This window comes from Python bivittatus, unplaced genomic scaffold (assembly GCF_059951505.1).
Source record: "Python bivittatus isolate LINGU-HERP-01145 unplaced genomic scaffold, Pbiv_v1 ctg000480_np1212, whole genome shotgun sequence".
In the NCBI taxonomy this organism is placed as follows: domain Eukaryota; kingdom Metazoa; phylum Chordata; class Lepidosauria; order Squamata; family Pythonidae; genus Python; species Python bivittatus.
This window is the reverse complement of record NW_028277075.1, coordinates 64,495,393-64,517,302: the sequence shown is the minus strand read 5'-3', so window position 1 is coordinate 64,517,302 and position 21,910 is coordinate 64,495,393. Positions and strand designations below refer to the sequence as shown.

At 39.0% G+C, this 21,910-nt stretch overlaps 1 protein-coding gene across 10 annotated transcripts in view; it reads left to right on the top strand.

The window, feature by feature from the left end:
• The window catches only part of CRACR2B (calcium release activated channel regulator 2B), a 31,868-nt gene that overhangs the window by 4,894 nt on the left and 5,064 nt on the right, over positions 1-21,910 (top strand). For 2 of the 10 annotated variants that reach the window (XM_088146078.1, XM_025168464.2), the window contains exons 2-11: positions 1,562-1,600; positions 6,877-6,908; positions 8,872-8,922; positions 9,575-9,651; positions 10,478-10,733; positions 14,356-14,467; positions 16,415-16,574; positions 17,155-17,301; positions 19,799-19,889; positions 20,028-20,120. In XM_088146078.1, coding sequence (XP_088002204.1) covers positions 10,512-10,733; positions 14,356-14,467; positions 16,415-16,574; positions 17,155-17,301; positions 19,799-19,889; positions 20,028-20,120 — 825 coding nt within the window. In that variant the 5' untranslated portion in view covers positions 1,562-1,600; positions 6,877-6,908; positions 8,872-8,922; positions 9,575-9,651; positions 10,478-10,511. Of the gene's footprint in view, positions 1-1,561; positions 1,601-6,876; positions 6,909-8,871; positions 8,923-9,574; positions 9,927-10,477; positions 10,734-14,355; positions 14,468-16,414; positions 16,575-17,154; positions 17,302-19,798; positions 19,890-20,027; positions 20,121-21,910 lie in introns of all 10 variants that reach the window. The other 8 variants (XM_088146079.1, XM_088146077.1, XM_088146080.1 and 5 more) reach the window with 5 other exon arrangements.

The following is a 21,910-nucleotide window of genomic DNA, read 5'->3' as shown; positions in this document are numbered from 1 at the left end:
AAAGGTCACCATGTGCTTTTGTAACACAAATCCCAACTGATTTTACTTGAAGGTGTACAATGCTAGTTCTCAGTGGACAGCACTCCATTAGGTACATATCTACTGATGCGTGTTCCCTATTTTGCAGGTCCTGCTTTTCCCACACTTTCAGGAAGTTGCCCACTCCAGTGGGGCAAGAGAAACATCTGTCCATGCTGGTACTCTTTGCGCACATTTAAGCTTACATGTGGTTTGGGCTTTGGCCCAAGGGTTCCGGCTCGTGATTCAACTCATTGATGAGCTCTGCCTTGAGTTGCTGGCATGCACGGGAAAGCTCAGTTACTTTACTGTGCCAGATTTCTACTCTTGTCCATCTGTCTAGCTTGGATGATAATTTATAAATATTACCACTTGCTGAAATACTTGAATCTGTCATAGATGAAGGAGGGATGTATGGTAGGGAAAGATGAATATTTTATGGAAAGGTATGGTCATGTTCCATTAAAAAAGAGACGACAGATTTTGTTTTACCAGAACTGGGTTTTAATATCCTTGTCATCATTCAGACTCTATAAAGCATAGTGGACAGTGCCTTACCTTTTTGAGTTCAGGATGGATAATAATGGAGAGAGAACATTACTTAGCCACATTAGTGGGCCAAACACAGTCAGTGATGTTAACCCGGTGTTGGGGCTTGCTTACCTTCTTCCCCATAGCCATTTCTCTCATCTTAAAGTACCAAGAGGCTTTTAGCCTGGAAGTCAGTGGTAGGATCTACCACTGTATACGTCAAATGCAGAAGGTCCCAGGCTTATCTCCAATGAAAGATGATGGGAAGGGCCTCTAAATCAGTTCCTAAAGAATCAGGGTCTAATTAGGATGGAGCGTATGGAACTTGATGGACTGAATAGCCTGTTGACAGAACACAGCTTTGTTCACTTGTTGCAGATTTGATTATGCTTGCAAAGTTATTTTTAGGTTTACAATATACTGCACAATCTTTACTTCAGAGAAACCTTGGAACAATATATTTTAAGATATGGGAAATTTTGTTATGGAGCCATATGCTCCTGGTGGGGAGCTGACCATGTTGCATCTGATACAGCTATTTATTCAACAAAGTCTCTTCTCCTTTTGGTTCTTTCCTGCAAGCATTTGATCCATGTAAATGGTTCTTCCTGCTTCTCTGCATGCTAAAAATACGAAAGAAATGTATAATAAAACCACACCTTGGATGTATTCATCCAACTGTTACTTAAAAGGGAAAGTGACAATCAAGGTATAGAAAATTCTGTTTCCTTCAATGATCCTTTTGCTGTAACTGGTCATTTTTGTTATGTTACTTTAGTGGAATTGATTAAAGTTGAGGTGTAATGCTTTCAATATGCTAGAAAAATAAATGGGAATAATAAAAGAAAGTGCATATTTTCCCTCCAAAAGTTCAAGGAAAAGCAACTAAAACCTAGTTGCACATCAGATTATATTTCCATTTGATGTCTTTTAAGCTACTGAAATGCATATGTCGGCATGTATTTCTTGGAAATATTTCCTCCATGATTTTTCTGTTTTCTCTCCCCTGCAGGCTCTCAATTAAACAGTGCCCACTCATGTGTGAATGAAAGTAAGTTGGTAGAAATTTGATGAAAAACCAAAGAAACTTACCCAGAGGATTTATCTGGGCTTATATAGGAGCACTCTGACTGGGCAAAATGATAGCCAAAACCTAAAAGTATGCCTTGCCAAAAAAGAGAGAGGGCATGGAAATATACTGTCTTAGGGCAGGAAGGTAGATTGAAACTCATATCTGTTCCATACTTTTATTGACTAGGTTCATGCATCACCAGTCCATTGTTTGGTTAACCATAGTTTGTGGAATAAGCCATTATTAGCTGGGTTCGCATGTAATGTTAACCCATAAACCATAGTTTACAAAACGCAATGTTTGGGTTCTCATAAGCTGCTAAGCCAAAACAAAACAAACCACAAGATGGCTTATTGCAATGTGGGTACAGATAACTGTGGGTACCTTTGGAAAGAAAGGTTGCTTCCAGACGCAGTTTTTATTTTAAAATCACAGAATATATGGCCATCCAGGTGATATAATCTCCCAGCTGTTAATTTCCCAGTTCTCCTCCTCCTCCTCCTCCTTCTCCTCCAACTCAATTTTAGAAATGTTGCAGGAAGCTTCAGATTGACTGCTAAGAGACTTTTATCTGTAAGCGCTCTTTGGCCTAATTCATGTAAGCAACAAGGGGTAATGTTATTTCTAAATGGCACCAATCAGTCTGAGAGAAAGTGTATATTCATCTGGTTTCTTACACTGCAAAATTATCACACTGGACAAAAAACTGGGTGAGAACTTGGTTCCCCAATATTTGATCTATTCAAAATGTGCATGGTCTGTTTTCATAGACAGTCAGTTGTTTGTGTGAACCAGATTTGTTGCTCAGCAGTGAAGTAACAGGAGCCCTCCACTTGCAGCATAATTTGGCACAAAAAACTTTAAGGTGTTGTGCATTCAGGTGCTTTGATGGATACTTAAAAGGTGCTTAAATATTCTGCCAAAGCAAAGTTGAAGTGTGACTTATGTCCAGTGATCCAATTTCTGTCTAATAATTGGTATATTTCCTTGACATATGAAAATTGCCCCGGGTGCAGACTTTATTTCTGGAATTTAAGGAGCCATACAGAGTATTCATTCTTTGTAGATCATATATTCAGACTAGACCTAACTCAGCTCCCCGTCTTTACTGAATAAAAACCAAGGTAGAGAGCTATACAGAACATGGATTCTGGAATTCTTTCCTATCCTTTTACCAGCAATGGCCATATATTTGAGTGTATGCGGGCACTAGAAAGCATGGGACAAACTACATATACTCCCGATGAAAGGAGGAAGGGAACGATCACCAACATTCTGATACCTGCTCTGATGTATAAGAGTGCATTGGAGGAAATTTGGAGGATTTCTCTCCCGCACCAAACTTGGCCCATTCCATTCTCAAAGAGTTAGCCTGCAGGCAGGCAGGCAGGCAGGCAGACAAGCAGGCAGACGGACAACAGAGCCCTGACCCCCTTTACATAATTTCTTTCCAGCTTTCTGTTAGGTTGGAAAGAATAAGTGGCTGCATTCTCGCAACACACTAAATCTGAACTGTTGCTTACAAATCTCAGTGAATTATATGCAGGGGTCTCCATGCCAGGGGTCAACAGCATCCGAATGGTGGGAGTGACTGGGAGATCAAAGCCCCACCCCTTTTTACATGCATGCAACACATATTGAAAAGGAGTGGGGTTTTGATTGCCCAGACATGCCTGCCATTTTGACACTTTTGACTTCCGTTGCCTGTGGCTACATAATATGTGAATCCATCTACAAATATTGAGACAATTGTTACCCATAAGTAGGATGGAAATGCTAATTTTTTGATGTTTTGTAGTATCCTTAGCACTTAAAATAGTAATGTTAACTCTTATGTATTTAACCATATGGGAAATGTTATAGCAACATCTATTAACTAATTTTGCAACAGCTGGTGAAGAAGGAAAAATACAGTATTGTACATATCCCAGTGAAAAGTCATTTAAAATCATGCAAAAACCAGTGGATATTTATTTTGTGAGCATTTGATAGTATATGGCTCTGATTTATCATTGAAGTGTGCATTTATAATCATATATATTTACATACATAGGGAGAGCAGTTGAGGAATGCTTGTTTTTCTCAGCTTTTTCAATGCTGTAGTTTTATCCAACCTGCCCTCCCAACACACAAAGTGGGTCAGACTCAAACATATTCATATTCTTTGAGCCATAGGTGGGATGTTTTGCATAATAATATTGCCATAATTATTTTCATTTTTCAACATATGTTTATTCTTACATGGAGGTGGATATCCTTTGTCCACTGCTTTAGTTAGTTTTAGGAATTATGCCAGAGTTTTGGTAAATAGCTGTGCTCAGTGTGTGTTAGGGGAACCCTTGGGTAATGGGGAGAGTTAAATATCAGGCTGCCTGTGCAAAACCTGACCTAAATGGATTGGACCAGGGATGGCATCACTTTTTCAAAGAAAAATAGTCAGAGGTTCTCATACATGTGCGCAGGTACAGACAGGTACATACAGGTGCATACAATATCTACCAGGAGTAAAAATGTAAAATTATTAGTGCCCCATGTTCCACTTGGGTTTAAAGGTAGTTCAAGGAAAAGTCAAGCTTTATTATTTCAAGCTATGCAACCAATTAACAGCAAAGAGGGGAAATGAATTTAAGTCTTGAGGCTCCAAGATAGTCTAATAGTACCTACCCATGTGTTTTGGCTTTCTAGAGGTTTGCACATGACACAATTGTTAATAAGCTGGTATGATAAAGCATAGCAAAGAGCTTAGTATTGTAACCAAAAGCCTAACCTAGTTAATTTCCTATTTTTTTTAACCATCTGGGCTCTAGAACTCCTCAACGTTTTAGCTTTTGGCTGTAGTGTTTGCTTGACAGATACTTTCAGAGTATTTGTACTGTAATTTAACTTCCCTTTTTACATTAACCTCCAGTGTGTTACAGTTCCAGTTTTCATCAGCTTATGTACCTGAATAAAACATTTGACAAGATCTTCCATTCCCGTTTGACTTTACAGTGTCTGCCTTTACTCATCTCATGCGATTTGTAATTGTTAGAAGGACCCCAGCAATTATGTACAGCATCTTCCTTCTCAAGCTCCTAGTCACTGGAGTGATTTTAAAGGCGTAGAAGACAAAAAATCCATTTAAGTTCCAGTTGGAGCAAAGAAGCAGCCAAAAGTGAAGGAGGAAGGAAAATCTCCAAGCAACCCTGACCCCCTTACCTGAGCAAATGTTCCTTCCGGCATTTGTATGTCAAAGTTTGCTTTTGCTAAGTAAATATTACCTTAGAGGGTTGCTCTGGAGATCCATAAGTGAAGAACATTACCCAAGGCTGTTAAACTCTCCCATGACCCTGCCTCTGAGGGTCTCCAGTGTGCCAGAGTTTCTGTGGCTCTGCTAAAGCCTGGTGCCCTTGGACGATGTGGAGAAGGCCAAGGGCAATTTTGTCTTGGCTTGCTGCCCTGAGCGATCTGCTTTTCAAAACAAACAGCACCCTACTTTGACATTTCCGATACAGACTGGGGTAACTTTGGCTTCCTCCTGACTTAGTGGAAAGAAAACAAATACATGCCCAGTAGCAATTACAGGGCACTGTCATAACTATTTATCAGCATTCCTGCAAGAACATGTGCAAAATTGTCCTTTTTACATTTAAAATAAATAGCAATGCAGCCAAGCAAAATTGGTAAAATTTTCTGCATACTTCCTTGTTCCTATGATCTGTCCACAGCACTGCATCAAAAAATTCTGTGGATACCAGCAGATCGAGATGTATAGCGAGTCACATATCTTTCACAAAATGTATTGTCTTATGCATGTATACTCAATGTAATTCCCAATTTGTTCAACTGGACTTGCTCCCATTTTCAAACAGCACAGTAAATTTGTTCTGTGTGAGTTGATTTCAGAGATTTCAAGGGGTTGGGGTAATAAATTGACAGGAACTTCATACAGAAAGAAGTCTAGCATACAAGTTTACAGTTATGTTTTTATTACTTAATATCCTTTTTCTTCTTTTTGGCAAATCAAGGATTCCAGTGAGCTTCTGTTTTTTTGTTATTTTATGTGTTTCTCTTAAGTTTTGCAGAATAAGATGTCTATCCATCTTTCTGACTTTTCAAATAATTGAGTTGGACTATATATGTTTAGTTACTGCTCAAGATGGAGAGTCCATTTCAAATAGCGAAAGAAAGGAGCTAAGTGTTAGTTCAAACATCTCCTCTTCCAATTAGAAAAGTGGGCAATTTAAGAACCTTTTTAGAGACCATAAATAGAGCACAGCAATTGCCATTTTGTCTTGTTAGGTAAATCTAGTAACTGCTTAACCAAGCTCTATGGTTTGAAGGTTCAGCGTTCAAAGCTTCATTTTGGCTGAATTCATGTACTGCACCAATTTAGAGGTAGGCAATGTTTTGGTTGCCAGAGGCCACTTCTATTTTGGAAAGAGAAAGCCACATTGAATGGAACAATAAAAGGGCTGGTGGAAAGATTTTCCTTTTTTAATTGGGTTCAATAAGTGGGAAGGTTCATGGAGTCTTTCTTAATTATGTTGAACCTGTTTTAAGGATTACATTACAGATTTCATATGTTTCCATGTCAAAATGATGGGAAATCCTCCTACCGATTTTTGACAATTTAGTTCAAAGGGGATTTGAAGGGCCGAGAAAAAAAGATGACAGAATTTTGCCAGGAATGGTTGTAGTCCATCCCTACACTAAGCCACAGTTTGCTTTATTTACCATTTGTTGAACAAACCACAGTGATTTGTTTCATTCTTAATGCTAATCCATTCAAACATCATGATAAGCCCAAACCAAAAACCAGATTTCGGCATAGCGTGTGAACTGTATTGTGTGAACCAGGCAGAGGATGTTTCCAGATGATAGTTCCTAGCATTGCCATCAAAGGACATTGTGCATCTACCCCATCTTTCCCTTTTGTATTTTCTCAAGAAAGTAAAAAGGTAGATGTAATGAGAAAACGAGGCAGAACTTACCTAACATTCTGTAATTGAGACAGGGCAATTGCACTGTATAAAGCTTTTACCTGTAATGCCTTTTCTGCTTTGACCACAGTGAGCAAGGTGGTTTTGCTAAGCATACAGTTTATCTCTTTGGGAGCCCTCTAAAGTGGAAGCCTTAGGCTGGCTCACGTGGGCATAAGGAAGCGACCATGAAGAGGATGTTATTATAGGATAATGTGATTATGGAAATGAGCAGTGAGGTTGGAGTTCAGGACTGTGTGTTCTGTCTAAACTTGGTTGTTATTGTTTTTTTAGGATCAAGTGTCAATCTCTTAGTGATGCCAATGGTGAGTCTTTTCCTAATATAAACTGCTTCACAGGAAAGGGAATTTTAGTGAAATTTTTGTTAAACAATCCATAGGATTGAAGTTAAATTAAAATGTGATAATTATACTTTTCCTAAGAGAATGTATAGTTAGGCTTTCATTCCCATCCCTTTAATAAAGAGGCACTGATAATGTTCTGCTTTAAAGGAGTTATTGCATTTGAATGAATATCAGCACGTTAAAAAGCTAATTATACTTGGGTGTTATTTGGTGAGTGGGTGTAGTTTGGAGCCACATAGAGAGTTGCCCCTGAGAAACTGTGCCTCTAGTTGTTTTGGACTCATTCCAGCTGTTGGCCTTTCTGGCTTGGATTTATGGAAATTGAATTCTAAGGAGGGCACCAGGTTAAGGGAAGGTGATGCTGAGCGCTCAAATGCAACTGCAAAGCCTCCACATATTTGAAATTAAAGTAGTGTGTGCTGCTCCCAGGCCATTCTTTACATGGATATCTCTCAATCATTAGTCTTGTGCATAAATAAATAGGTACATTTGTTATTTATACATGTATGTTTAAATATGCATTTGATAATAGTCAGTATTCCATTGTCTCAATAGGTACCACCTGACCAACTTTGTCTGAACCTGGAAGCAAGACAGGGTTAGGTCTGGGTAGTACTTGGCTGGGAGGCCTCTGGGGAATTCCAGGGTTGTAAACTTGGCTGGGAATTTTTTTTAAGGCAAGACAATGACGAACAATTTTTTACTGCCACCAGAAAACTGCATGAATATGTCCATGAAATAGTAAGCTTTGAGTGTGACTTGAGAGATACTTTGCCTTAGTATTTTTATTAATTTCCTGATGGGGAGCTGGGTATATTATCACTCTCACTTAATACTAGTATTCCCATTTTTATTTATACCCAGCTCCCCATCAGGAAATTAATAAAATTACTAAGGCAAAGTATCTCTCAAGTCACACTCAAAGCTTACTATTTCATGGACATATTCATGCAGTTAAAATGTCTTTGTACAATCTACCAAGTGGCATAATCTATCTTGTTTGAAGATGTTAAGTAACTAATGCTAAATGACTAGCAAGATGTTTCTCAGCTATTTAAGCAATAAATTTAATTGACTCTGAGTGATGGCAATAAACTAGACTGTCCCTCCCTCTCTCCCAGGGGCAGTCACAGATATACTGTATGTGTGACTTAGGCATCTACATTACCTGTATCCATTTGTCAGAGCCTGTGTGAAGACTTACCATCCCAGCATTTCTGTGTAACACTTTGGACAAAAGCTGAGAATATATGTCGCTGAGGCTTGAATTGTGGAGTTCTTGGTGCTCTCTGAGTTTGGTTGTTTGCAGCAAACCTCACACTCATTGGCACTGATGATGTTACCTAGGTGGGTAATGAAACATCTGCAAGCAAACTACCAAGCTCAGAGAGCACCAAGGACTCCACAATTTGGACAAAGCCTAGACTCATTTTGCCTGCAGACACCATATTTCTGGTCATTGCTGGAAAAAGAGGGAATATTTTAAATTATTTTAAAGTTCTGCTAGAACACGGCTGTACAAAGTAACTAGGATAAAAAAACAACTGGGTGTTATTCCTCTGCATCTCTCACAAAATGTGTTTGGATGTTTTGGAGCAAGGTTTTCTGTCTCCCTCATTGTGAAACTTAATTCTGTGCCTTTGGCTACACTGTATTTGAGAGTAGTTTCTCCTTAGCTTTTTGTAATCCTCGGGAAGTGGTACTTAAATGGAAGAGTTAGATAGCCTTTGTTTATCACATTATAGAAGGACTTTTTAAAATTAGACTTCTGCTATGCTGAACCAATTGAGCTGCAATAAGCATTGTGATAGTGTGAGTACAACCTGCTACTTTCCCTTGAGTGTTAATCTCTTCTGTTGAACATACAATACCATACCAGACAATACAAAGTCTTCTTACTGGTCTTTCCTGTTTTCTGTCAAAGGGCTCTTTATGGACAAACTGAATGGACTAAAAAGAGAACTAAACATTTCAGGTAACATACCTGCTTATATCTCCTTGTCTTGACTTACAGTAATGCTATTTCAATTTTTCTTTCAAATAGCATGGATTCTTTTTATGGTTTTAACTACATAATGAATTTGAGTATGTTTTGTCTTTGTAGGCCTTTGGGTATAAAATGAGGAAATCTGCCCCATTTGAGGAAAACTTGTGTTAACTCTTCAGCTCACAAAGAGTTGCAAAAAACTATTCCAGGGCCTCTGAACTTTGATAGCAAATGATTTATGATCTGTGCTATCGAAACAAAGTATTTGAAGGTGTTTTATCTGCTTTTAACTCTTTTTTTTGGTTAAATATTGAAGAGCACCTATACAATCCTCCAAAGATAAGTGATGTTTATTTTATATAAAGATTTCTATCCCATCCTTCTAATACATATCTACCACTCAGGGATGATATGGATCCAAAACTTAGTTTAATGGAGTTTGATCCAAAAGAAGGTCTTTTCTAGAAGACAAGTTAAAATTATCAGTCATATCTGTGAAACTGATACTCTTGTTTTGATGGGAGCATGTGTAATTGAATGAAAAAGGCTTTAGTTTGGTCTTATTTATTTAGTAACTGTAATTATGTCAGGTCTGCCATGTAGTAGTACTGAATTCCTAACCATTTTTGTCTTACAATAGATAAATTTCATACAAGATTTGTGGGCAAAGGTACAAGATACTCTTCTACATCAATAAGCCTGCAATGTAATATATATGTAAGTAGCATTCTTCCTGGCACGTTTTTCCAGAAGTACATCCCATGGAATTTAGCACTACTCATTTTTATCAAGATGCTGGGAAAGATTGAAGGCAAAAGGAGAAGAGGACGGCAGAGGATGAGATGGTTAGATAGCATCACTGAAGCAATGAGCATGAAACTGAGCCAACTCCGGGAGGCAGTGAAGGACAGGAAGGCCTGGCGCAATATAGTTCATGGGGTCACGAAGAGTCAGACACAACTTAACGACTGAACAACAAAATTTTTATCAAGGTTGTAGCCTCAGCCTGTGCTTTTGTGTCCTAAATAGTTAATGGAAGTAAGTTATAAGCAGCTTCCAACAACTTAGAAGTTGATTGCAGCTATAGGAAGCAAAACCTGAATTTTCTTGAATCTAAACCAGTGGCAGCACAACACAAAAGACTTTCAAAGATTAAAGTCTAGAATAATGGCATCTCTCTCTTCTATACTATCTTCTTCTAATTTGATGTGATTTCATCTTGATTACATTTGCTTTAACAATAACATAGACAAGGAGAGTAGGATATACTTCTGTCTGTAATGTTCAAGAGCACTCATTCTCTTCCTCCAAAGCATGTGCAAGCTACGTTTTGCTTTTGAGATGGAGATTTCAGCAGGAAAGCTGCATGTTTAACTCGCTGTTACTGTGAATATTACTTTCCCTTCCCTGTTTTTCAGTAATATAAATGGTTGTTCTCAATAGTTAGTTTCATTGCAGAACAGGTTTGGAAGTCTCTCATTCAGTACTTCAAGGAGAAAAGTAATTAAATTCAACTTTTTTTCCCAATGCTTTTTCATTCCAGTGAGAGGCACTACCAAGGAAAAAATTGTGAAGCAATGGAAAGATCTGGGAAAGAACTTTCTAAAACTCTCTGTTGGGAAGACAAGGAAGTAAATGGAATGACTGAAGGTGTCTCTTGCCCCCTTTCACTTCCTTCTCCCCTTCTCTGCTTGAATGGTGGGGAAAACATGCAGGTGGAAATGCTAGAGAAAGCCCAAGAGCTCTTCCGGCTCTGTGACAAGGAGGAGAAGGGCTTCATAACAAAATTTGACATGCGGGTAAGGACCTGACACTGGCTGGATTCTCACATTGTGTTAAGACATAATGTGGTTTGCTTGTTTGTGGTTTGATGTATTAAAGTCATCCACAAGTGTTATACAATATAAACAAAGACTATTCTTCACTTTATCAGATAAACAAAGCACTAGTCTATACAGTGGGGCAAAAAAGTATTTAGTCAGACACCAATTGTGCAAGTTCTCCCACTTAAAAAGATGAGAGAGGCCTGTAATTTTCATCATAGGTATATCTCAACTATGAGAGACAAAATGGGGGAAAAAATTCAGAAAATCACATTGTCTGATTTTTAAAGAATTTATTTGCAAATCATGGTGGAAAATAAGTATTTGGTCACCTACAAACAAGCAAGATGTCTGGCTCTCACAGACCTGTAACTACTTCTTTAAGAGGCTCCTCTGTCCTCCACTTGTTACCTGTAGTAATGGCACCTGTTTGACCTCGTTATCAGTATAAAAGGCACCTGTCCACAACCTCAAACAGTCACACTCCAAAATCCACTATGGCCAAGACCAAAGAGCTGTTGAAGGACACCAGAAACAAAATTGTAGACCTGCACCAGGCTGGGAAGACTGAATCTGCAATAGGCAAGCAGCTTGGTGTGAAGAAATCAACTGTGGGAGCAATAATTAGAAAATGGAAGACATACAAGACCACTGATAATCTCCCTTGATCTGGGGCTCCATGCAAGATCTCACCCCGTGGGGTCAAAATGATCACAAGAACGGTGAGCAAAAATCCCAGAACCACACGGGGGGACATAGTGAATGACCTGCAGAGAGTTGGGACCAAAGTAACAAAGGCTACCATCAGTAACACACTACGCCGCCAGGGACTCAAATCCTGCAGTGCCAGACGTGTCCCCCTGCTTAAGCCAGTACATGTCCGGGCCCGTCTGAAGTTTGCTAGAGAGCATTTGGATGATCCAGAAGAGGACTGGGAGAATGTCATATGGTCAGATGAAACCAAAGTAGAACGTTTTGGTCTAAACTCAACTCATCGTGTTTGGAGGAGAGAGAATGTTGAGTTGCATCCAAAGAACACCATACCTACTGTGAAGCATGGGGGTGGAAACATCATGCTTTGGGGCTGTTTTTCTGCAAAGGGACCAGGACGACTGATCCGTGTAAAGGAAAGAATGAATGGGGCCATGTATCGTGAGATTTTGAGTGAACACCTCCTTCCATTAGCAAGGGCACTGAAGATGAAACGTGGCTGGGTCTTTCAGCATGACAATGATCCCAAACACACCGCCCGGGCAACGAAGGAGTGGCTTCGTAAGAAGCATTTCAAGGTCCTGGAGTGGCCTAGCCAGTCTCCAGATCTCAACCCCATGGCGTGTTGCCCAGCGACAGCCCCAAAACATCACTGCTCTAGAAGAGATCTGCATGGAGGAATGGGCCAAAATACCAGCAACAGTGTGTGAAAACCTTGTGAAGACTTACAGAAAACGTTTGACCTCTGTCATTGCCAACAAAGGATATATAACAGAGTATTGAGATGAACTTTTGATATTGACCAAATACCTATTTTCCACCATGACTTGCAAATAAATCCTTTAAAAATCAGACAATGTGATTTTCTGGATTTTTTCCCCCATTTTGTCTCTCATAGTTGAGGTATACCTATGATGAAACTTACAGGCCTCTCTCATCTTTTTAAGTGGGAGAACTTGCACAATTGGTGGCTGACTAAATACTTTTTTGCCCCACTGTATACATAAGAATACATGGACACACATCTCACATAAGAGATGGCAATATGAAAAACCAATAGGAGTACATTTTATCTCCCAACATGCTTTGCCACAAACCAATTTTGAGTAAAGGAGTTTCAGTGAGACACTACAACTTGAAAGTGCCAAATTGCAAAACACTGGGACATTCAATTAATGAATTAGAACTCTTTAAAATCACATGACTAGTCACAATGTTAAGCCAGATTTATTTAGTCATAGTTTCTTGAACTATCTTGAACCATTTTGCATATAACAACTGAGTCATACTGAGCTCCTACTAAAAATAAAGAATAAATGGACCATATTATGGCTTAATCTGAAATGTCAACCAGATATTTATATGTTAATTAGCTTATCTGTTGGCAGAATGTTTGTGTTATCAAGAGTTGTGAATGAGTATTTTTAATAAAAGGACTGTCACAGCTTATACATCCAGCATTTAATTTTTCTGCCCATCCCATCCAAGTGTGTGTGTATACACTTGTAATTCATGACAGTATTTCACATATTTGGTCATGAAATATGCAATAGATTACCATACAGCCTGCCCTTTGGAGGCAATCCTGAATGTATGTTTGTTCAAGGAAGGACAAAGATTCTGTTTCAGTTAATCTTCTAAAACTCAACTTGTCATGTCCCACAATTGATTCAAAAAAGGTTTCCTGCTACCAAGTTAAAGTAGTTTCATTAACAGATGAATAAATATGATCAGTGTATTCACTGGCAGACTTTGAAAATATAATTCACAAGTTGAAAGAGTAACTAAATTGTGCTTGTGGGAGTCTGCCCTTCTGCACAAAGATTGCCTGCATTGTTTGCTAGGCACAAAGGATAAAGCTATGGAAAACTCAGCAGGTGAACTTCTATGAGAGCTTTGAAGGAATGGGAGAAGGAAGCGGGATAGCAGTTCAGACTTGTTCTTGACAGTACTTTGAGGATTAGAGGAAAGCAAGGGATAATTCATGTTTATGGAGTAACATAGAGCCTGAGTATCATCTATTGCAGTTATCTTTTTAGAAGAGTATCTGAGCATATTTAAAACCCAATAACAATACTATTTTACCAAGGGACAGCAACATTCTTCACACAGATTCTTGAAGGGTAGGTCCAAATAATAGAGGTGGCTAATTCACACATGCGTCTGCATCTACTAAGGAAGTCACCCCAAAAGCCAGGAAGTCTTCCGCATAAATCTGAAAGGAAGTATAGGCATTGTGATGCCTTGCTGTCATAGCAGAAACACAATTTTGGCTTCGGTGGCAATCTTTCTGTGTCTTTCTGTGCATGAAGAAATAGAGCAAGTGAAGGCTACTGGAGGGATATGCAGCTGAGAGAAGCTTATCCTGGTCCCTTCATGTGCATACTTTGTGCATATCAGACTGCTGCTAAACACACAGAAGAAATTCCAGTTGAATGGTGGCTATATGAATTGCAGCTAAAGTGAGCAGAGTTTACACTTAGAGTGTACCCAATCTTTGCTCTGGCAGGGTAGATTATTATATGACTTCTGCCAATTTTCCATAAATTGCATACCGGTAAGGTTATTCAGGACTACATCCCCTGGTTTATCCTACTAAATGCTAATTATAGGAACAGACTATGATTATTAAGATCTGGCTTAACTAGAAATCCTATCCATTATATGAGTCTGATAGTGCAGAAAATTCAAGAGTACAAACGGTCAGATCCACATATTCAAGGAAAGGTTTCTTCCCATTCCATCAGCTGCCCTTATACAATTACTTGGTAAGCTTAGTTCAGTGGAGGCAATTGGGAAAATGAGCTGAGAATAATGTTTTCTATTTGTTCTGTTAATTATAGACCAAAATCCTGAATTTGTTCTTCCTTTCTCTTCTTTTCCACAGCGCTTACAAACTGAACTACCATTCACTACTGAACAGCTGGAAGCTGTTTTTGACAGTCTGGAGCAAGATAATAATGGTTACCTCACCCCAGTAGAATTCAGTGTAGGCCTAGGTAAGAGCAGAAGAGAGAGAGTTTGGAAGTTGATGAGTACATATGATACAATGATGGCTGCTCCTGTTGTAAGCAAACAGTACACAGGAAATCCATATTTTAGTTGGCAGACAGCTGAGAGCTGAGAATGGAACCATACTTAGTACTGAGAACTGAATCTACGGTGGCAGGCAAGGCAGTGATACATGGAGAACAGAGAATTGCTCTACTCTGAAGCAAAGAGGTAGGAATGGATAGGCGAGGAGTGGATCCAAGCTGGTGAAACATTGATCTTTGCTATTTTACTGCTTGGTATAAAACACACACTGCTTACAAATGTTAGTGTACCTTCAGGAATTGTTTTGCCCCACATCTATTCCATAAACATGTTTCTCAGAGTGGTGAATATCTGAAGCCACACCAGATTTCATGTTTGCAGAACAGAGTATGGAATGTACTTCCTCTTACTGTGAGTCATGTTGGGATGAGGCTTTCCTGTGGCACCCTTTTGTCCTATTAAGAAGTCTTCTAACACTTCCAATTTACTGCTAAAATACCCAGCAAGCATGAAGCCCCCATGCAGGCATCACAGAGCAGCTACTGCAAAAAGATCCATTGGATATAAGCTGGGTCTAAAGGAGGGAGGCTACTGACATATCCTTGTGCTGATTAGAAGCCAAGTTCCTCTACTTAAGAAAACAACTTAAGTCAACAGTTCTAAGACTCTGACGTGAAGAGGGCTGATCTAAAGCAATCAGATATGGGGAACTGGGTAGGAAGGCAATGAGAGATTCTTATTTGATGAACTAGAACATAGGCATGATATAGTATGTTTTGTCCCAATTGTAAATGTCTTGGTGTTCTAAGAGTAGACAGTTCAGGGACTTGACCTGGGCAACACGTTTAAGAGGCAGGAATGACAATATTGGATGGTACCAGTACTGGCCTAAGCCAAGAATAGTTAATTGCTGACTCTCTATCAAGGAATCAGACTGATGAATTAAAAAAAACCCTGAAACCACAAGGTGTTTGCAAATGATAAGTGGAGCGCCATAGTTAGCCTATCACAAGTGAGAAAGCCAGTCAGGCAAATCACACTGATTAAAGTACTGGGTGGTGGTAGCAGGGGGAGGCAGCCTTGTGCTTTATCTTCTGATCCAAGCAAGACATCCAAAGCACTTGGGAGAGAAGTAATGGAAAAAAGTAATATACTCTCCCTGGCAGCAACTTCCATATTTTGGCACTAGTTCACATATAACACTATACCATAATATCTGTTTGCTTTTGCCTTAGCATTATGAGCAAATCAGGCCACTATGGGTTATTCAACAAGTCAAAGTTTTAAAAACCCAACATAGTCATGGTCTGTGTTTGGATTGCCAGAGCTTAGTCCTGGAAACAACAAACATAATATGGAATAGTGAAGAATGTCTTTAGGGATGTGAAGTTGCCCTCCAGGTATGATTGACTATAGTTTCCAGAATTAGCAGCTGGCAAGGCCAAAGAGCTTGATGGCTGGGGATCCTAAGGTTTATAATCCAACATACTTACGAGTACCAGGTGGAGGAAGGTCATGTACTGAATTACCTTTCCTTGCCACAGAGTAACCACACTCACTGCATGAATTATGTGGGTGAGCTAAGGATGGCCGATCCTTTTCTTTTTATGACAATCCACCTAGATAATGTGATTTAGAAAGCTACTTTCTAAGCTAAGATGGGGGTAGGGATTTGCTATTTTATTAAGGGTCTCTAATTTTACTTCCCCTTTCAGTCATTCAGGTACTAATATTGCCCACAATCTGGGATTTATAGGACTTTGTCTCTAAGTTAGTCAGTTCAGTGGGCTTCCAATCAATATTGTACTTTTCTTTCTTCACAAACTAGCCCAGATCATAAGGAAGCCTAAAGCAAAGCTTTTTTCTGTGGGCTGTAAGGTGATCTTGTATTCTTATGCTTATTTTCATAGGCAAGTTCATAGGAATTGAGCAGCACCAGAACTCTGAAAGCGCCAGACACGAGGAGACATTTGAGTCAAGCTGGTCAGAGGAATTGGACAAGACAGATGAGGGGGAGAAACAATTTTGCTCTGTGCTGGAGCATCTTGAAGCATCCCAGGTCTTTGAACAGTAAGATGGGACTCTCCAATATGTCTTTTCTCCATTAGAATATAATTATGATAATTGCTGTTCCATTCAACAGCTTTACTTTCAAATAAGGTTGCCTTGAATTTCATATGACAGTCTCTTTGCTATATAATTATTGAGCGATATTTATTGCCTTTAATCTGTAGAATTACAGATTACATGGTCACATGGGCTGGAACTGCTGAGAACTGTAGTAAATCTGGAAGGCCACGGATTACTTATGCCCATGGGAGAATGTTGCTAACTCTTCTCATAGTAACTCCTAAATGCTTTTCTGTTGATAGGCCAAGAAGGGCTAATAAATGGTTCTATGACAATGTTAGTAAAGGAAGAATAGTGAAAATGAGAAAATTTGGGCTAGTAACATAATAAGATTCAACCAAAATTACTTTGAAGGGGGAAATATGCAGACCTGTGTTCAGAAGAAGCTCAGATTTTAAGATTTATGTCTTTCCCCTTGTTGCCTGCTTGTTCTTATCATAAGGAAGTGTAGCTAGGAGTAGAACTTAAGGTAATGTCATTACAGCTGTTTTCCTAGAATCACCACTTGTCTTTACTCCAGTCAGGGTGAAATTCAAGAACTTTGGGTTCGACTCCAGAAAGAACTGCCAGAACTCCTAGCCAGCTTTGAAGAGTTTGTTTTCCGTATTTCCTCATACATCAAGGATATGCACCACGAGAAGGAATCCATGGAACTGGTATTAAAACGGTAAGCAGTTCCCAGAATGTCTTAATGCCTCTTTTACGAAGATGAAGGGTGTGGCATTGGCTTCCCTTGGACCATCAACAGGGATTAGCAAAATATGGGAATCTAGAGGAAGGAATAAGTTGTGGATATAACAGGTGTGATAGTGCCTAATGTTTTAGTTAGAAGGCATCCTTTCTGCTAAATCTTGTTGATAATAAAAAATTCATGCACAGCATGAAGGCATGGTTGAAGTAAAATACGGGGCTTAGCACTGATGCCAACATTGACCTACTGCTGGTGAATAAAACAAAGTAGATAAAATGTCAATAATTTAAATCAAATAGTCATTGTGTCAATTTATTATAAAACACTATTAACATAACATTTTATTTTATAGACATTTGGTATATTTTGTGCTTTACAACAATGAATCTTATTGTTGGTATATACAGTCCAGTTCTATTAATAGCAGCTTCCTAGTGCTTCTCAAATAATTTTTCCAAGGCCTATCTACAGCTGTTAAGGATTGCTGTTAGGATTGTAAAACTTGCAGCAAACAGTCAAGGTCCAGAAAGAACATATCAAGTATATTACAAATAATCTGAGTTTTTCTTTTTAGGAAATGTTTTTTATGTGCAACAACTGTTTAAACATTCTGGTGTTTTGTAGTGCTGGAAGATTTCCATATCTTCTTGAGTAAGTGAAAAGTGATAGGGTGCATCATGTGTGATGAACTGGAATGTATTTATTGTGCTTTAAAGAGAAGATTTTTTCCCCCCTTCTCTCATTTTGTTTTTATTTTTCTTCATTATACTGTATACACTGCGTGCACAATTATTAGGCAAGTTGTATTTTTGAGGATGAATTTCATTATTGAACAACTACAGTGCTCTCGGTCAATCCAAAATGTTAATAAACCTCAAACCTGAATATTTAAGAAAGTAAAAGTGAGGTTTTGGCTTTCTTAGGAGCATATCTATGTGTGCACAATTATTGGGCAACTATTAGTGTGCAGAATTATTATGCAACTAAATGAAAAACGAAAATTCCCCCATCTCACTCGTTTATTTTCATCTGTTAAAGTGAGAATAATAAACAACTGAAAATTTATAAATAAACATTTCTGACATTTCAAACAAAAAATCAGTGACCAGTATAGCCACTTTTCTTTGCAATAACAGTCATAAGCCTTCCATTCATGGAGTCTGTCAGTTTCTTGATCTGTTGACGATCAACTTTTTGTGCAGCAGCAACCACAGCCTCCCAGACACTGTTCAGAGAGGTGCACTGTTTTCCTTCACCGGAAATCTCCCATTTGAGAAGGGCCCACAAGTTCTCAATAGGGTTTAGGTCAGGTGAGGAAGGGGGCCATGTCATTATTCTTTCATCTTTGAGGCCTTCACTGGCTTGCCACGCAGTGGAGTGCTTTGATGCATGCGATGGAGCATTGTCCTGCATAAACAGCATGGTCTTCTTGAAAGATGCAGACTTTTTCCTGTACCACTGCTTGAAGAAAGTGTCTTCTAAAAACTGGCAGTAGGTTTGGGAGTTGATTTTGAGTCCATCTTCAACCCAAAAAGGTCCAACTAGATCATCTGTAATAACGCCAGCCCATACCAGTACCCCACCTCCACCTTGCTGGCGTCTGAGTCAAAGTGGAGCTCTGTGCCCGTTACTGATCCAGCCACGTGCTCATCCATCTGGTCCGTCAAGAGTCACTCTCATCTCATGAGTCCATAAAAGCTTTGAAAAATCTATCTTCAGATATTTCTTGGCCCAGTCTTGGCATTTCAACTTATGTGTCTTGTTCAGTGGTGGTTGAGGTTCAGCCTTCCTTACCTTGGCCATGTCTCTGAGCACTGAACACCTTGTACTTCTGGGCACTCCAGGTAGGTTGCAGTTCTGGAATATGACAGCACTGGAGGATAATGGGTTCCTGGTATCTTCACGTTTGATTCTTCTCAAATCTTTGGCAGTTAATTTGTGTCTTTTTTTCTCAACACGTTTCTTGTGACCCTGTTGACTATTTGCAACAAAATGTTTGATGGTTCTGTGGTCACATCCCAATATTTTAGCAATTTCAAGAGTGCTACATCTCTCTGAAAGACTTTTTACAATTTTTGACTTTTCGGAGTCAGTTACATCTCTTTTTTGGCCCACTTTGCCTGAGGAAAAGAAGCTGCCTAATAATTATGCACACCTTGATATAGGGTGTTGATCTCCTTAGGCCACACCCTCCCTCATTACACAAATACACATCACCTGATATGCTTATATCCAATAAGCATTCAGGTTTATACAGCTTGGAGGTGGAAAATATGCATAAAAATGATATGGGCAAAATACTCACTTGCCTAATAATTGTGCACACGGTGTATATCAGTGTTTTTCAAACTAGGCAACTTTAAGATGTATGGACTTCAACTAACAGAATTCCCCAGCCAGCATTGTTATCAAGTTTGAAAAACACTGATATATACTTTTTCCACATCTCCTTCTTCCTGTTCCATTCTTTTAGGCGAGAGACAGACCATGACAGAGAAGTCAAGTGTCTCTATGAGGAAATGGAGCAACAAATTAAAGCTGAAAGGGAGCGGCTGCTCTACCAGGTAAACTCCTGACCTGCATGCTTAGCTCCTCAGTGACTTAAACCTTGATTACGCCTATGACGTTTGGCAAGTGCTGAGGATGTATTTTTTTATGGAGGCAGGGAAAAAAAGGAACATATCTTCATCTGCTTTTTGCAGGAGTCAACAAGGCTTGAGAAAAGCAACCTGCTTCAGAAAGAATTGCAGAGCAAAGAGCAAGAATTTGAGAAAATGCTTTACCGGCAGAAAAAGGTGACTGAGGCCTGCTTCTCATCCTTCCTGATGACAACCAAAGTTATCTTTCAGTAAAGGGGTAACAATTTTTATTATAAGCTAGCCTGGCCCAACCTAGTGCTCCCTAGTATGCTGGATTATAAATTCCAGAATCTTTGGTAAATATTTGGAGGACATGGAATAGGGAAAGGTTGCTACAGATTATTTGTTGAATCCATCAAGAGAAACCCATGGGTAAAAAAAAAAAAAAAAAAAAAAAGCTTCTGTGTTAGCACAAGTGATGCAAATGTGTATTGGAAAGTACATCTTCCCTGAACTGGCTGGCAGTATTTTTTGCAGGGCTAGAACTGGATTAGGGTGCAAGAGATCATAGTGCAGATTGCAAATTGAGGTGTAGACCTGTTGGGAAAGTAAGATTCCCTTGAAATAAAATGCTTTCTGTCCTATTTATTACATCATCATTTTGGTCTGTTCTAAGCATTTGGTTCCTGTAGGCACCAATGTTCCCATCTGGAGGCCTTAGATATATTGTCCTTTCATTGCCATGTTACACCAAGGTGCAGACTGATCATTGAAAGGTATAATATGAAGGGTTTTTTTAAAAAAATTTTTTTGGCAGTCCTTGGCTTGTGACTTGGACAAAGCATAAAAAAATGTTGAGGTCCTTCAGGGTTGAATGGGCATGTGTATGAGTATGTAGCCTAGCCTGCCTACCTCTGTTAAGAAATTTATATCTTATAAAGAGCAGATAATTTTCACAGAGACTCCTTACATTTGGGGTGGGGATATCTATGAATACTTCTCACCATTCCTGACTGGTTTAAGCAACAGTTTAATGGTGTCTGTCTGAGAGCCAGTTACATAATCTTGATATACCAGACTTCGTAAAATTCCTGTCGTAGGAGTCAGTGACTGTGGGCCAAGTTTCTTCTGGAATGGCCTGAGCCAACTGCTGTTGAATACGTATCTGCTGGCCTCCTTTTACCTCCAGGCCCACAACTTTGGAAGGATTCCAATTCCATTCATGTTTAGCTCTAGTCCAGTACATTAATCACCACTGAAGCAAGAAAGGCCACCAGCCTGTTTACTGATGTCACAATCATATAGTCATGGCTCTTGGAGGAATGCATTTGAGAGTTGGAGCAATGGAGTTTATTTGGATAATTATTCTACCCATGTTGCTGTAGCTAATTTATAAATTAAAAAGAAACATACTCTTAGGATAAAACAGTAAAGAGATTAAGCTTTCTGTAATGTATCTTTCTCAATCCATGTAATAACTGGGTTCTTAAGTTATACATGGAATTAAATATTTTTAATATAGGAGCATATTTAATCATTACGGATTATTCCTTATTTTCCAGTATTAGTTTGCTATTGCAGTTAGGGATTTTCTCTCACAGGATTGTGTCTAAGAATTTTTATATCAAATATTTAAATGATATAGTATGGCTTTCTAGAAGATGCACAGTACAAAAAGACATTTCTTTTGTACAGGCAAGTGTTTTGCTTCTATATCTTAACTGCTTCAGGAGCCTAAATTACTTTGGTTTTAAACCAGAAATGCAGCATTGCAGGCTTAGGGTTATCTGGAGTTTGGACCAGATTTTTCTGAATCTTTTATGAGTACATCCTTTGGGCCCAAACAGCTTTGCCTAGTATGTTTCTTCCACAGGTTCCACAGACCTCTACAGGTTTCTTCCACCTGCCAAATATCAGGCAGAAGTCAGCAGAGTACTACACTTCCAAATGATGATTTCTAAAATCCAGCTCTCCAATCTTTTAGTGTACATTTAAGGGGTTAGGAG